This window comes from Eimeria acervulina, genomic scaffold (assembly GCF_000499425.1).
Source record: "Eimeria acervulina Houghton genomic scaffold, Eah_scaff718, whole genome shotgun sequence".
In the NCBI taxonomy this organism is placed as follows: Eukaryota; Apicomplexa; class Conoidasida; order Eucoccidiorida; family Eimeriidae; genus Eimeria; species Eimeria acervulina.
Window position 1 is genome coordinate 1,131 of NW_013547182.1, and position 16,665 is coordinate 17,795.

The 16,665-nt window shown below is 47.8% G+C and overlaps 3 protein-coding genes across 3 annotated transcripts; 2 read left to right on the plus strand and 1 right to left on the minus strand.

Moving 5' to 3' along the window:
- Nucleotides 1–314: 314 nt before the first annotated feature.
- On the plus strand, nucleotides 315–7,408 carry EAH_00047180 (hypothetical protein, conserved; the record flags this gene model as incomplete). Its single annotated transcript, XM_013391484.1, has 11 exons — nucleotides 315–450; nucleotides 570–1,003; nucleotides 1,287–1,407; nucleotides 1,953–2,282; nucleotides 2,400–2,483; nucleotides 3,125–3,180; nucleotides 3,837–3,960; nucleotides 4,671–4,839; nucleotides 5,983–6,240; nucleotides 6,892–6,985; nucleotides 7,307–7,408. 11 exons carry the CDS (start codon nucleotides 315–317, stop codon nucleotides 7,406–7,408), a joined length of 1,908 nt encoding a protein of 635 aa, XP_013246938.1.
- Nucleotides 7,409–9,398: 1,990 nt separating this feature from the next.
- On the plus strand, nucleotides 9,399–12,028 carry EAH_00047190 (hypothetical protein, conserved; the record flags this gene model as incomplete). Its single annotated transcript, XM_013391485.1, has 2 exons — nucleotides 9,399–10,709; nucleotides 10,949–12,028. 2 exons carry the CDS (start codon nucleotides 9,399–9,401, stop codon nucleotides 12,026–12,028), a joined length of 2,391 nt encoding a protein of 796 aa, XP_013246939.1.
- Nucleotides 12,029–14,288: 2,260 nt separating this feature from the next.
- EAH_00047200 (Pan3 protein, related) lies at nucleotides 14,289–16,318 on the minus strand (the record flags this gene model as incomplete). Its single annotated transcript, XM_013391486.1, has 2 exons — nucleotides 14,289–15,413; nucleotides 15,947–16,318. The coding sequence occupies 2 exons, from the start codon at nucleotides 16,316–16,318 to the stop codon at nucleotides 14,289–14,291; spliced, it is 1,497 nt and encodes a 498-aa protein (XP_013246940.1).
- Nucleotides 16,319–16,665: the final 347 nt, after the last annotated feature.

Below are 16,665 nucleotides of genomic sequence, written 5' to 3' on the forward strand. Positions count from 1 at the left end.
GATATATTTATTCCTCCCTTTGGGGCCAAGGATTTCTTCTTCGGCTCATAGCAGCAACCAAAAGGAAGAGAATTTGATATATGCTGGGGGCCTCTCCGTGGACTTGTTGTCTGGTTGCAATCAATCTTTATTTGGTGGTTATAAAGCTCTTTTTTACGTATTTGTTTGCTTTTCTTTAGTTTATTCGCCTTTCTTCAGGATGGCAACAACTGCAACGTGGGGCAGCGCTGGAGGTGAAGGGCCTCTCGGTGTTCCTTTGTGTCTTCTTCTTTCCTAGCCGCAGCAATTTAAAAGAAAAGCTGCAGCTCAAATGAATGGCTTCCCATCAGAGTGTTGTTATAAGCTGGCCTCCTCCTCCCCCATCTCCTCTTTCAACCGTAAACCGTAAAAAATGCATTGTTTATGATCCGCAGTTGAGTAATCCTTGCTGCAATGACTCCCACAGTATCTGTGAGAGTTTGAACTCCTCATGAGGCCGCTGCTGGTGCTGCTGCTGCCGCCGCTGCTGGTGCTGCTGCTGCTGCTGCTGCCGCCGTCTGGCCACGCGCTACAGTGGGGTATTCCTGCAGCTGCTCCTATAGCAGCTGCTGCTCTCAGAAGGACCCCTAACTCTTTGCTTCGAAGCCCTTCTTTCCCCGCCTTCGCGGCTTCACAGACTTTGCAACGCAGACACAGCCGCTGGCTGCCCTCGCAGCAGCAGCAGCAGCAGCAGCAGCAGCAGCAGCAGCAGCTGCAGCAGCAGCAACACGCCGTTTCAGCCCACCCTTTCCTCGCCCCACAGCAGCAGCAGCAGCACAAGCAGCAGCAGCAGAGACTGAAGCAGCAGCGCCGGGGCAATGGCATCATTTTGTCTTCGGCTCAGCCGGCGGCAGGAGGAGGAGGTGCGCCTGCCTCTGCATATACTTGGGGTGTACATACACTCCAAATGAATGCAATCCTTCCGGGCTCTGCCCTAGAAACTCACATGAACAAACTCATGGAAGACCCCATCAAAAATATGCCAGTTGGTCTCTCTGCCGGTTGCTGCTGCTTCTGTGGCTGCTGCTGTTTGCTGCTGCTGCTGCTGCTTCTGCTGCTGCTGTACCCTCTGGTTCCCCTGCTTCTGCGCTGTACTCTGACTGTTCGTGGGGTTTCATTTATGAGTGTATTTCTCTTCGCTCCTCGTTGGTGCTACTCCCGCTCCTCGTCGTGCTGCTGCTGCTCTTCCTCCTCTTGCTGTCGCTGCTCCTGCAGCAGCAGCAGCAGCAGTAAAAGGAGCTGTTGCTGTTGTGTGTATCTGCATGCAGTGGGACGTGTATGTTCCTTTTTACAAGCAGTTTGGTCGCGGCACTGACAACAACTGGCTGCACTTTCTGCAAGGCAACTGGACCTTTATTCAAGATAAAACATATGCAGAGAGGCCTGTAGGTAGGTGTACATACACCGCACAAACCTCCTGCATGCATGCGAAGCATGAATTACAACTGCGCTTTTTCTGTCTTTCTTTGACTTCGGAAAGCCATTGATATACACCCTGATGCATGCAAAGGCCGCTGCTGCTGCAACATATCTTTTCTCAGAAGTCACACTCGGCGTCCACCGACAGCAGCAGCAGCAGGTGCAGCAGCAGCAGGTGCAGCAGCAGCAGCAGCAGTAGCAGCATGTGCAGCAGCAGGTGCAGCAGCAGCAGCAGCAGTAGCAGCATGTGCAGCAGCAGCAGCAGCAGTAGCAGCATGTGCAGCAGCAGCAGGTGCAGCAGCAGCAGCAGCAGTAGCAGCATGTGCAGCAGCAGGTGCAGCAGCAGCATTTGCAGCATTTGCAGCACTAGCATTAGCAGGAACCATTTTGGGAGGGATAAGGAATGTTTGGAGCAGCATGACGATGTGCATGCGATTTCATATGCAGTTTATGCTGTATTTGTTTATTTTGCTTTGTTTTTGTTTTGTTTTATTTTCTTTTGTTTATTTGCCTAGGTTTAATTGATGGGGGAGCAGAGAATTACGACGGGAGGGGGACAAGCTTGCCTCTTAACCCTCTTTCTATTGATAGGCCTCGGGCTGTCTCCTGGCCGCAGCACTTAGCACATGGTGTGGGGTTTAGAGAGGCTTTAGATAAACCCTATGCACTCAGACTCGACAGACTTCCAGACGGAAACCAAGACACTTACTTCGGTACTCCTGCTGCTGCTGCTGCTACTGCTGCTGCTGCTGCTACTGCTGCTGCTGCTACTGTGGCTGCCGCTGTGGCTGCTGCGGTTCCTGTGGTTGCTGCTTCTGTAAATGCTACAGGTGCTGTGGCTGCTGGTACGAGCGTGTTGTACCAGCAGCCACAGCTGGTGGTGCTGTTGCTGTTGCTACTATTACTGCTGCTGCTGCTGCTGCTGCATTGTGGGGTTTGTATTGTTATGATTTTTATATTAGGCGAAAGCGACGAAGAGTTGGAGGACCGACTGTGGGGCAGCTGGGACAGCCCTCAGGCGCTGCACGAGGTCTGGCCAGAGACAGGTGAGCGTTCTGCTGCTGCTGTTGTTGGTGCTGCTGCTGCTGCTGCTGATGGCTGTGATGCTGCTGCTGCTGATGGCTGTGATGCTGCTGCTGCTGTTGCTGCTGGTGGCTGTGGCGCTGTGGTGTGCTGTGGGGTGGTGGTGCTGCATAATATATATTTTATATTTAATTTATATATTATCTACATATACTATATATATAGCTAATATATATAATATAATATTTATTTTAATGTTATTGTTTGTAATATTATTTGTGGTAACACGCTTATAATAAAATAATATTGTGTAATGTATTTATAAATATATTTTCTTTTTATTTAGCACAATTATTTTAGTATAATTTATTTCATATGATTTATTCTAACATATTTTTACTTATAGAATTTATTTAATGGCAATATTATTTAAAATAATATTAATGTTTATATACTGTACAGTATATATAATATAAATATACAGTATGTATAGTATATATATATGTATAGATGTATATATATATATATATTTACGTTGTGATTTAATTTATCTCCTTATTAAATAGAATTTAATTTGTTATAATTAATTAAACATAATTCATTAAGTTAAATTAATTTATTATATCTTTTTTGTTTTATTTAGGGTGGAGAGATGTACTACCAGACGAAGATATCACAGGGATGCCGAAGCCGTGGACTCATATGCAGACAGATATAATGGTGCATGCATAAATTATATATTTTAAACATTCTTAATCTTTTTTTTAAATGCATTTTAATATATTATCTATCTTCTAGTCTTCGTCCTCATCTTCTTGCTTCTGCTTCTTTTCTTGTACATGTTCTTGCTACACTTCCCCCCGTTTGTCTTTTATATTTCTTTTTCTTTTCTGTCTCCTGCTTTTATGTTTATAGCCTGTTGTTCTGTCTCTCATTTAATGTTTGTTATGATTATTTGCTTTTATGACTTTCGCCTACTTTGTCTTTGATGCTTATTTTGCTGTCTCTGTTTTATTTGCCTTTCTTTCTTTTTAAAGTAATTTTTCATTCTTTCTCTCTGCATGCATGCGTGGCTGCCCTATCGAGTGCCGCGACTGCCGACATACAGCGGATTGTGATGTTTGAATGCTCAGCTGCTTCTGCTGCTGCTGCTGCTGCCGCCGCCTCTCCTGCTGCTGCTGCTGTTGTTGCTGCCACTGCCGCCTCTGCTGCTGCTGCTGCTATTGTTGTTGCTGCTACTGCTACCGCCTCTGTTGCTGCTGGTACTACTGCCGCCTCTCCTGCTGCTACTGCTGCTGCTGCACCTGCTGCCTCATTTCCTGTTGCTGTTGCTTCTGCTGCTGCTGCTGCTGCTGCTGCTGCTGCTGCTGCTGCAGGAAATGCCTCCTCACCACCGCGACCCTTCATTTGGCCCCCCTGAAATTCCAGTAGAAGTCGAACTCGCAGCTGCGGGGATGTGGGGTGGATATTTCTTAGAGGAGGGTTGGACAAGGCATGCAGGTAATGTTTATTTTATTATTTTTTAAGAATATACTTTGTTCGGTTTATTTATTTTGCTTATTTGTGCTTGCTTGTTCTTAGGATATGCTGCATATTTTTACCTTTGTACATACTTTGGGTTCTCGCGTTTTCGTATTCTAATTTATATCTTTGCTTTTTCAGTGATGTATTATTTATACGTGCACAGTAATGCCTATAAATATATATATATATATATATATACATATATATATATATATATATTTATATTTATATATATGCATCTTGGTGTTTATGTATATTGCTATCCATACAGGTACATATAAAAAGGGTTTCCGTATATGTGTGCGTGTGTAGACGCAGCAGTGATGTTTGCATGCATTGCTGCTGCTGCTGTTGCTGCTGCTACTGCTCGAGGACAGCCTAGGTGTCTCCTTGTCTCCTGATGCCTGTCTCCTTTGTCTCCCGATGGCTGTCTCCTTTGTCTCTGCATATCGGCTACTTCGTCTGTCTCGCGTTGCTGCTGTGGCGCTTGCCGTGCTAGTACATGCCGGCTGTACTACTTGCTGCTGCTATTGCTGTTGCTGCTGTTGCTGCTGCTGTTGCTGCTGTTGCTGTTGCTGCTACTGCTGCTTTGCTGCTGCTTCTTTGCCGCTGCTGCTTTGCTGCTGCTTCTTTGCTGCTGCTGCATTGCTGCTACTTCTTTGCTGCTGCTGCTGCTGCTGCTGCAGACGCGATAGCCGAGTACCGCAAGGCCCGCGAGTGGTCTGAGGCAGAGGCAGCAAAGACAGACAACACAAAAACAAAAAAATCAAAACAAAAGGAGAAAAAAGGAAAGAAAGAAGAAGAAGAAAACTCTGAATTAAAACGCCGCACACAAGAAATCATCAAGGCACACTGGTGAGGCCCCCTTACGCCTCTTATCTGCTGCTGTTGCTGTTGCTGTTGCTGTTGCTGTTGCTGTTGCTGCTGCTTCTGACGGTGGTGCTGTTGCTGCTACTGTTGCATCTGGTGCTGCTCCTGTTGCTGCAGCTGCTGGTGTTGCTGCTTCTGTGAGGGCTTGTGTTGCGGCGGTATCGGGTGTCTCCTCTTGTTTGGTTGTGTCTCCTGTTGCTTCTGCAAGGCAAAAGCAGCAAACGTTTTGTCGCTTTTCATCTATTATATCATTCCTTCGGTCTTTAACGTGTCTCCTGTCTCCTTTTGTTTATTCTTACTGTCTGCTGCTGCTGCTGCTGTTTGTCTGTTGTATATTTCTGACTCCGCGTTGCTTTTATTATTTTGCTGTCTTGCAGTGTCTCCTCTTCAGTTCCTGTTCTGCTGTCTCCTTTATATATCAATGTCTCTTGGGGTGTCTCCGGGGTTGTGATGGTCTTTTTGTGCATTTGTTTGCTGTCTCCTTATATTCGCTGTCTCTGTTTCTTCTTCTTGACCCCCTTACCCTTTGTCTGTCTGGGTGTCTCCTTTTGTCTTTGTTTGTCTCTTTGTTTCTCTTTCTGTCTCCTTAGTATCTCTTTGTCTCTCCTGTTATCTCCTTGCATCTCGCTGTGTCCCCGCTCTGTCTCTTCGCTTCTCTTTCTGTTTCTGTGATGCCTATTTATCTGGCGGGGTGTCTCCATTTGTCTGTTTGTATCTCCTTCTGTGTCTCCTTCTGTCTTGGTTTGTCTCCTTTGTCTGCCTCATCTTGTTTATCTTTAAATGCCTCCTTTTGTCTTTATTTGTTTGTTTTCAGTGTCTTCTTCTGTCTTTTTATGCATTCGTTTTGATGTCTCCTCTCCTTTTGTCCCTTTCATGTATTTGTTTATCTTTAGCTGTCTCCTCCTCTCTATTTATTTGTTATTAGTGTTGCCTCGTATCTCCTGCTATTTGTTTATCTTTAACTGTCTCCTTTTATATATTTGTTCGAAGTGTCTCCTCTTGTCTCTTTTATTTGTTTATCTTTAAATGCGTCTTTATATATGTAGATATATTTATTTATTTAATTTATTTATTTATATTGTATATTTATATATTATAAATTATTAGTGTCTCCTTTTATGTGTACAGGGCAGATATAAGAAAGCATCCGGTGTATGTACGCGCTGTGGTTGAAGGTGCGACGCATGCAGCAGCAGCAGCAGCAGCAGCAGCAGCAACACCGGAGACAGCAGCAAGCATAGCAATGGGTATGGATATAACCAAAGGCCTCGAAATGCAAGAAATGCATGATCATACAGTACAAGGAGAAGTAAACCCCCCGGACGCTAAGGGGAAGACTATTGCTGTTAACCTCGCACTGTACAGCCTCAGCCCCTACAACTGCTGGTATATACAAAAACACTTTTCATACATCTTTGCATGCATGCATGCATGCGTGCATGCATGCATGCATGCAGACACAGCTAGATGTAGGCATAGGCAACAGACGGACAGCGCGAAAGAGGAGAGACGATCAGACAGAGTATATATACATATATATATACATATATATATATATATATGTCTGTACTTGCTTTATTACTAGTTATTTATCTCCTAAGGCATCTAAAGAAGAGCATGATGAGTTATATTCACATATATGTATATACAGACAGACACACATGTATATATATACATATATATATATATGTCTGTGCATGTTTTAATATTATTAGTTATTTATCTCCAAAGGCATCTAAAGAAGAGCATGATGAATTATATCATTACCTAATGACAGAAAACCACAGAGAGGGCCGATATACAGATTTCCCTACGGAGATTGTCGCAAGACAAGATATTGAATATGCACTTAAACCAAGAAGGTATATAAACTCAAAACCCTAAACCCTAAACCCTAAACCCGCCATACAACCGTAGAGACTCCGCTGGCCGTCCACCGAGAAGGCATCATCTCCTGTCTTTTGTTTCTGTGCTGTCGTTGCTGTTGTTGCTGTTGCTGCTCCTGCTATTGCTGCTGCTGCTGCTGCTGTTTGTTAGGGAGCGGTTTCCTCGCCTGATGGCTCTCTATCAGCCCTTGTGGGCTAAGCGAAAATACGGAGAAGAGTTTGGAGGACCCCTGCAGACAACAGACGTCAGACAGCTGCTGCTGTCTCCTTCATCTCTTTTGCTGCTGTCTCCTTCATCTCTTTTGCTGCTGTCTCCTTTTCTCTTTTGCTGCTGTCTCCTTTTCTCTTTTGCCGATGAATTCTTTCTTTCTTCATTGTTTTGTTTGTCTTTTGTCTTATTTTCTTGCTTTAATTCCTTCTTTATTTATTGTTTTGTTTGTCTTTGTTGTGCTTTATTATAGTGTCTTTGTTTTATTTTATTCTTAAATTATTTATCCATTTCGTTTGCCTTTGTTTAGTTAATTAATTATTTATTTTGTTTGTCTTTGTTTTTTTTGTTTATGCAGGCGGTGGCTGACGAGGAGTTCGCCTTCCCAGGCCATTTGGTGTATGGGGGATTAAAAGGAGACAAAAAGGAGACAGTTAAAGATAAACAGCAAAAAGAATAATAATATATAATAAAGGAGGCAATTAAAAATGAGCAGCAAGGAATAGAGTAATATATAATGCTTTATTATGTCTCTCTAATAGAGGCTTGCCTGAAGGAGTTAACTTTTTTATATTCATTACGCTTCGAATAAAAACAAATATATTTATTTTAAATGGAAATTATATTTATCTTTACTGCTGCGTCTGTAGAAGGCCTTCTGCTGCAAGCCAGCAAGGAGAAGAAATAGATTTTCTTAAAATTTTATGCAGACAGATGATATAAATGATATATAACCGAAAAGGCAGCAGCAGGCTGCTGAGGCGCCCTCTCTTCTTTACTGCATTAGGTGTACACTGGGAAATGTCTACTATTTTAGGGTTTAGGGTTTAGGGTTTAGGGTTTGGAGTTTAGGTTTCAGTTTCGGGTGTATGCGCAGCTGAGCGTTCGTCTCTATTTTCCGCAAGGGTGATCTCCTGCTCGGCATGGCCCCACAACTGCAGTTCTAAAAGCTCTTCCTGGTCTTTTCCCCTTTTATTTTCTGTTTAAATATATTTAAATATTAATGCTAATTATATAAATAAACAAATCAACGAAAACAACACCTAAACAGCCTCCTAGCGCTCTTGGGGGTGCGCGCGGGAGGAAGGCAAAGAGCAGATCACTGAGGGGTGCCAGCAGCAGACAGCAACGAGTTTCTTGCGAGCTTTTTGGGGGTTTAAATGCCTGGTAATAACGATTATAATGCTTCGAATTGATAATAGTGGCCAAAAATCAATTATATTTGCATTTAAAACACTAAAAATAGACAAGAAAACCCTAACAAATACTCCTGCACGAATCCAGCTGCTGCAGCGGCGCTACGCCGCGCCCGAACCGCGCGAGGTGTACGTGCAGATGTCTTTTTTTTGTATACTCTTTTTGTTTAATATAATAAATAAATATACTTAATTAAATAAAATGAACAAAATAAATACCATACGCAACACTGAAAGACGCCATTGATGCACGCAGAAGTTAAGGCCGTGCCTACAGGCGGTTGCGGTGTACGTACACCGCAGAGCAGAATATGTACGTTGACTGTCGCTGCTTCTCCTTCCCCGCTGCATGAGAGCCTCTTTTTAATGAATTTATCAGTTAAGTTTCTTTACTTTAAGCCAACAATTGGCTATTAAAGAGCTGGCGTTGTTTGTGAGGTGCAGCAGCAGCCGCAGCAGCAGCAGCAGCCGCAGCAGCAGCACAGCTGCAGCAGCGGGCGGTGCCCGCAGCAGCTGCACGGCGTTCTGCTTATGCAGGGTTTTGCTGCTGCTCTGCTGCAGCAGCGGATCCCTCGGAGTCTCTTCAAGGCCTTTTAGCCTGCTTATAAATGTGTGCATCCGGCGGCCCCTGTGTTGTTTCGGGTGCTGCTGCTGCTGCTGCTGCTCCGGTACCCAATCCTGCTGCTACTCCTGTTGCTGCTCCTGCTGCTGCTGCTCTGCCGTACACGTGCGCTGCGTGTTGCGGTGTACGTACACCTGAATGACGGCTCATGCCACAGAAGGAATATACACAGTGTTATTGCTTTTATCAACTACCCTGTAGACAGACTAACAGCAAGCAGCAGCAGCAGCGGCCGCAGCAGCAGCTGCAGCAGCAGCAGCTGCTGCTGCAGCAAAAGGGATATGCGAGCGCCGAGCTACCACTCCCATCATTTAGTGACCGATAAGCTGTACATACACCCCAACGCTTCCTTGTCTCGTGCTGCTGCACCACTCCTTCTCCGCCGAAGTCCCTTGCTGCTGCTGCTGCTGGTCTTGCTGCTGCTGGCGCTGCTGCTGCTGCCGCCGCCTGCAGCTCTTGTCGCACAGGCAGCAGCAGTTACAAGGAGCGGCAACACGTAAGAACAGTACTAACAGCCGCAGCAGCAGCAACAAGACAACAACAATAGCAACAACAACAGCAACTGCAGCAGCAGCAGCGGCAGCGGCAGCAGCAGCAGCGGCAGCGGCAGCAGCAGCAGGCAACACCAGAGAATGCCTGAAGCTGAGCCTGTGGCCACGCCAGCAGCTCTGTGTCATCGTAGTAGCAGCAGCAAAGAGAGCAGCTGCAGCATGTGCTGCTTGCATGCGGGTAGAGCACCCTCCGTGGGGTCTCCTCAGTGCAGCAGCACCTACAGCCTGCAAGACGCAGCAACAACAGGCAGCAGCCACAGCAGCAACAGGCGCAGCAGCAGCAACTGCTGCTTCTGCTCGCAAAGGAGTTCCTCTCTCTCCCGCCTCAATACAGCAAGCACCGTAGCCACCAGCAGCAGCAGCAGCAGCCCTCAGCAGGTCTTATCCTTAGGCGACTCCTTCTCCCCGACTTCTTACTCACCATCCAGTGCAGCAGCAGCAACAGCAGCAGCAGCAGCAGACGTGAATGAGAAGGGCCCATGTGCTGCGACAGGTGATTTATCTCCTTTGCATTCTTCGGCGTTCAGCGCATCTTCCGTTCCCCCTTCGCTGCATGCAGCAGCAGCAGCAGCAGCAACAGCAGCAGCAGCAGCAGCAGCCACAGCAGCAGCAGCAGCAGCAGACGAATGCGTCAGTTGCTGCATCTCCCAAACAGCAAAAGGGCTCGGAGAAAGTGCTGCTGCTGCGCACTTGCCGTGGCTGCCGAGGTCACTTGCTGCTCCCAGCAGCTGCAGCAGCAGCAGCAGCAGCAGCAACAGCAGCAGCAGCAGCAGCTACATAGGCGACCACAACAGATACACCAGAGCCCCAGGCAGTGCCCATAGAAATCTCCGGTGCTGCTGCTTTGTCTCTCCTTTAGGAGGAGACACAGGAGACGTCGATGCGGGGCCTTCAACTCCAGCAGCAGCAGCAGCAGCAGCAACAGCAGTAACAGCAGCAACAGCAGTAACAGCAGCAACAGCAGTAACAGCAGTAACAGCGTCAGCAGCAACAGCAGCAACAGCAGCTAATCGCAGCAGCAAAGAGCAGCGGGTGGCATCTGCCTATCTACGGCCGCCCCCCGTAAATTTGGGCGGCTGTATGCCAACTCAAATGCAGCAGCAGCAACAGCAGCAGCAACAGCAGCAGCATCAGCAGCAACAGCAGCAGCAGCAGCCTGGAGCAGCAGCAGACGAACAACAACTGCTGCTGCCGATCCCAGCGAGGCGCGCTGCTGCTCCCCTGCAGTCTTTTCACAGTGGATGGCCTAGACAGGTCTCTCCTCAGCAGCAGCAGCAGCAGCAGCAGCAGCAGCAAGATGCAGCAGCAGCAGAACAGCTCACCAGCGGCCCCGAGTCTCCTTGCAGAGGCATTGCGAAGCATGTCTCCTTTGGGAGTCCCCTTGTTGTCCAGGTAGCTGCAGCAACACCTCAGCAGCAGCAGCAACAGCAGCAGCAGAAGCAGTAAAAGCAATAGCAACAACAGTAACAGCAGCAGCAGCAGCAGCAACAGCAGCAACATTCTTAGGCCAAATGACAACGGTGGGCCCTGATGCGTTTCTGCAGCAGTAGCTTCGCACAATGCAGCAGCAGCAGCAGCCGCAGCAAATGTGTCTGTGCATCTGTCTATTTGCTGCTTCTGTGTCGCTTCAGGTGTATGAATATGCTTCCCCAGAGGGCTCTGGAGGAGCGAGCAGCAGCAGCCCCCCATCCCTCTTCGATGTCTCTGCACAGCAGCAGCAGCAGCAGCAACAGCAGCAGCAGCAGCAACAGCAGCAGCAGCAGCAGCAACAGCAGCAGCAGCAACAGCAGCAGCAACAGCGCAGCGCATACGCTGCTTCGCCGTCTCCCTCACGCATTAGCTCAGGCGTATACCCAATGCCCTCCAACGGCGAGCCACCGCAGCAGCAGCAGCAACAACAACAACAAGCGCAGCGACAGCAGCAACAGCAGAAGCAGCAGCCACAGCAGCAGCAGCAACAGCAGCAACAGGTATTTTTGTCTTTTCAGGCCTCGGGGTCTCCCCGCAGTTTGCGCCGTCATCGCGATTGGTCTCCCCCTTCAGCTGCTGCTGCTGCAGGAGAGCAGCAGCAGCAGCAGCAACAGCAGCAGGACGAGAGGAGAAAAGCCCGCCAGCCGCCGTGGACAGGTAGCAACAGCAGCAGCGGAAGCAGCAGCAGCAGCAACGAGAGCTGCGCATACACCTCAAATGATGGCGTCAACAGCCCAGTGGATTGCTTCACATACAGACACGCAGATCGTGCTGCTGCTGCTGCTGCTGCTGTTAATGGCCAGCTTCGGTCTTACGCAGAGCGGCTTGCAGCAGCAGCAGCAGCAGCAGCTGCTGCCGCTGCTGCTACTGCTCCGGCTGCTGCAGCACCAGCGGGACCAACTGCTCCTCCAAGCATCCTGCAGAGTGATGCAGCAACAGCAGAGAAAGATTTAGCAGCAGCAGCAGCAGCTACTGCTGCTACTGCGGCTGAGGATCGTGCTGCTGCTGCCAATACGGGGACGAACGCAGCAGCAGCAGCAGCAGCAGCAGCACCAGCAACAGCAGCAGCAACAGCGGCAGGGGGACCCATGAAGATTAGCAAGCTGCACGAAAGCAGAAGCAGCAACAACGCTCACCTGCAGCAGCAGAAGCAGCAGCAGCAGTGTTGTTATAACGCAGCGAACGCAGCAACGAGTGCTGGTGCGTCAACAGCAGCAGCAGCAGCACCCGAAGCCACATAGCAGGGCCTAGAGGGTTTTGTCTTTATTCTCAGATATTATTAGCAGCTGCAGCAGCAAAAAGAATTTGCTTTGAGTAAACGCCGCAGGAAGCAAAACAAAAAATACACCGGACGCCCTGCTGCTAATACACCACTTGCATGCATGCAAGTCTTGCATGCAATACCTGCATGCATGCTTGATTGCACGCATGCATGCATCACTTGAATGCATGTATGCATGCACCACTTGAGTGCATGCATACACCACTTGAATATACGGATGCATGCATGCATTTTGCATGTATGCACCATTTGAATGCATTTTGCATGCATGCAGCACTTGAATGCATGCATGCATCACTTGCATGCATACCTTTTGTATGCATGCATTTAGTTTGTTGCACTGAGCGCTCTCTGGGTGCATGCGAATATAAAGAAGGGAGGAGAAATCTCTGAAATGTATTTGGGTTGTCTGTTGCTGTCTTTTGTCTCTTGTGGGGTTATCAGGGTTTACTCACGGCTCCTTTATGCATGCATGCATGCATGCATGCATGCTGTATGCGACCATTTTGCATGCATGCACTTGCATGGCATGCGTGCACTTTGCATGCATCCATATTGCATGCGTCCATTGTGCATGCATGCATGCATGCATTTTGCATCCATTCATTTTTCATGCTTGCATGCGTTTTGCATGCGTCTATTGTGCATGCATGCATGCATTTTGCATGCAGTTTGCGTTCATCTTCTTGTGTGTTTTTAATGGCTTATGTTTGTGCATGCAAAAAGATATTTGGGGTCTGTTGCTTGCTTTCTTTTCGGCTATGCTGCATGCAAGCGCATGCAGCACTTGTGCGTTGCATGCAGTTTCTTCAAGTGTATATGCAGAGGCTCCAGCTGAGCCTGAAGCTGAGGTGTATGTTCACCGAAGCTTAAGGGTTTGTTTGCAGCTCCTAGTAGGCTCAGCTGTACGTACACCCCACCACTAACCTGCAAGTGCGTAGCTGCAGCAAACAGATAGCAACGGCTGCAGCAGCAGCAGCAGCGGCGGCGGCAGCAGCAGCAGCGGCAGTAGCAGCAGCGGCAGCAGCAGCAGCAGCAGCAGGGTCCGTAAGTGTGAAGTGTCTCCTGTCTCCTTTCTGCTGCAGCCCCTGTCTCTTCCCCCGCCCCCCCAACCCTCACCAGAGCGGCTGCTGCATGCGTAGGTGCTGCATGCACGCAGCAGCTATGAATGCATGCAACAGGTCTGCATGCACGCAGCAGCTATGCATGCATGCAGCAGATCGACATCGCCGGCGCAGCAGCAGCAGTGTTGGGGTTGGCGTTGGCTTATCTGCTGCACTTCTGTGCCTTTAGGGTTTAGGGTTTAGGAGGGTTTAGGGATTGCAGCTCTGTCTGCTGATGGGGAGGCAGCAAAATGCTGCATTATAATTAGAGCCGCTCCGAAGGAGTCTGCGCCGGCCACTGCAGCTGCAGTTGCTGCTGCAGCTGCTGCTGCAGCAGCTGCAGCACATGCATGCATGCAGTAGCTGCAGCAGGTGCATGCATGCATACATGCAGTAGCTGGGGTATACCTACAGTGCAGTCTGCGGCACAAGCCTGCTGCAGCTTCTGCTGTTGCTGCTGCTGCAGCAACAGCTGCAGCAGCAGCTGCAGCAGCAGCGCCTTTTGTTTGTCCCCTTTTTGCATCTGCTGGCCCCCTGAGGCTTTGCAAATTAAAGGAGACATATTTCTTTTTTTTCTTGCGCTTTTCATTTAAACGCATGCAACGAGGTGTACGTACACCTCGAAAGCCAAACTTGCACAGCAGAAATTCTCTCTGCAGCATTTGCTTCTTCTTGCCGTCCCCCCCTAAGCAGCAGCAGCAGCAGCGACACAGCACGCAGCAGCAGCAGCTGCTGCTGCTACTGCAGCAGCAAGAACGATAGTTCTACTACTGATGACGGGTGACTGCTGCTTTTGCTGCCCCAGCCCCTTACTTCTTAACCCTACTCCTACCGCACACTCAAGCAGCAGCAGCAGCAGCAGCAGTAGCAGCAACGTAGCAGCGGCAGCAAGCATCTCACTCTATGCTGCATACATGCAGCATCAAAGGATAAAACAACGTTTCAGGTGTATAGACAACCTTGTTTTAGGAGTTAGCATGTATATATATATATATATATATTTATATTTATATATAATATATACATATATCCCCAAAACCAGCAAAGGCAGCAGAAGCAGCACAGCAGCGGAACCTGCTGCTGCTGCTGCTGCTGTTGCTTCTAGTTCTGGTGGCTCTACGGCGGCTGCTGCTGTGGCTGCTGCTGCTGCTGCTGCCAGTTCAAAGGGCCGAAGGCGCCGTGCTGATGCTGCTCTTGAGGGTAGTATATCTGCTGCTGCTGTTGCTGCTGCTGTTGAGAGGTGCGATGCAGCTGTTGCATGGGTTGCAGCGGCGGGCTGTATAGACACGCGCTGTCCATACAGTACATGGCGGGGGTATGCTGCTGCTGCTGCTGCTGCTGCTGCTGGTGTTGATGCGGCAGATAGAGACCAGGATCCGGGGCATGCTGAAGCGGGTTGTAGATATGCATGGGGTTCCTCTGTCCCGTTGCAGCAGCAGCAGCCGCTGCTGCTGCTGCAGCAGCAGCATCTGCTCCTTCGGGTCTATGTAGCGGGCTGCTTGCAGCGGCATGTGGGGAGCTCGGTGGAGGCCCTGCTGCTGCTGCTGCTGCTGCAGCAGCAGCAGCAGCAGTAGGAGCAGCAGCAGGAGCTGGAGTTTGTCCTGTTGCTGCAGCAGCAACGAGTTGAAGAAAACTTTTATCTACTGCTTGTTTAACCTCCCTGTAAGAGAGGTGCAGCAGCGCTGCTGTCGGTGCATTCGTTAAAGTTAGCGTCTCCTCTGTTCCTAAATCGCACTTGTTTAATGCATCAAAGATATGAAAGAAGTCTATAACAGGCTGATTATTATTTACTAATTGTAAGAAGAGATAATTCCTAAAAAGAGACACAATAAACCTATCCCCAACATCCCCCCAGCTTGCATCAAGGCCTAGCCGTCCTCTGCCTACTATAAAGTTAATTTTGCATAGCAGCAGCAGCAATCTGCTGCTGTACATCTCTTTCAGCAGCAAGCTTTCATAACTATCTGCTAAGCTACATTCAGACTCTAGCAGCGGCAATGCTTGAGAAGCATATGCATGCAACAATGCAGCAGCAGAAGGTGCATGACCTCCTCTCTCTCCTCTGTCTCCTGCTGCTGCTCCTGCTGCTGCTCCTGCTGCTGCTGCTGCTGCTGCTCCCCCCCCTCCTGCTGCTGCTGCTGATCTTGCAGTGAAGAGAGACAAACATAAAGACTTTAACTCTGCGCTGTATACACGAGAAGACAACAGCTGCCGCATGCATGCAGCAGGAGATGCAGCTGCCTGCGAGTACCGCACAAACAAAATAAAATAAAATAAAATAAAATAATATATATTAAACTAAATTAAAGTTTGCGTTTGTACAGACAAACAAAGACAGATATTATAAATAATGAATAAGAATAAACAGAAGATGAAGATGAAGCAAAGAGAGACAGCAAAAGGATAAAAAACAAATAAAGAGTAACAGCAGCAGACATCAACGCTATTTAAAAACAAACAGAGAAAAAGAAGCAAAGATATTTAATGCAAAGACAAACAGAGACAGACATCTCCACCACCGTCTCCTTATAAATGAAGTAATATATAAAACAACAATAAACCCTAAACCCTAAACAGTAAACCCTAAACCCTAAACCCTAAACCCTAAACAAAGGAACAGAAAACCCTAAACCCTAAACCCTAAACAATAGAACAATAAAAGAATAAACCTTAAACCCTAAACCCTCATCCTTAATCTCTAAACCCTAAACCCAAGAAGAATAAACTATAAACCCTAAACCCTAAACCCTAAACCCTAAACCCTAGTCGCTTACTGCCTCGCCGCAGGTGAGTATGAGAATAAGTTTACCAAGTTGGTGGAGATCCCCTTGCTGTCTCTCTTTAAGTGTCTCCTCAGCAGCAGCAGCAGCAGCAGCTGCTGCTGCTGCTGCTGCATTTGCGCTCTCTGGTGGTATGGCTCCTGCAGCAGCAGCAGCTGCTGCTGCAGCAGCGGCCGCCGCTGCAGCAGCAGCAGCAGCTTGCTGCTGCCTCTGCTGCTGCTGCTGCTGCTGCTGTATATGCAGTGTTGCATCTAATATGCCGCAGCAACTCAGTCGCACTCTCAGGCGATGCGAGAGAAGAATCTTTGAAGGCTCCAACGCACCGTAAGCCAACCTGATTAACAAAGCCCCAAAGCATGCATGCATGCATGCAAAATGCATGCATGCAGAGTGCATGCACAGTGAAAAAGCAAAGAACAAACAAAAACAAACAAACAGCAACAAACAGCTACAGCAACAGCAGCAGCAGCAGCAGCAACAACAACAATACGAGCAGCAGCAAGACAAGCGGCGACAGACAAGCACCAATAAACCCCTTTTAAGAGTTTATATATCCATACAGATATATAATTAAATAAATATATAATTAAATAAATATATAATTAAATATACATACATATATATATGACATACTATATGCGTACATATACATATTACATATACACATATGCATAATTCATATGCATATATATATATATATATATATATATATA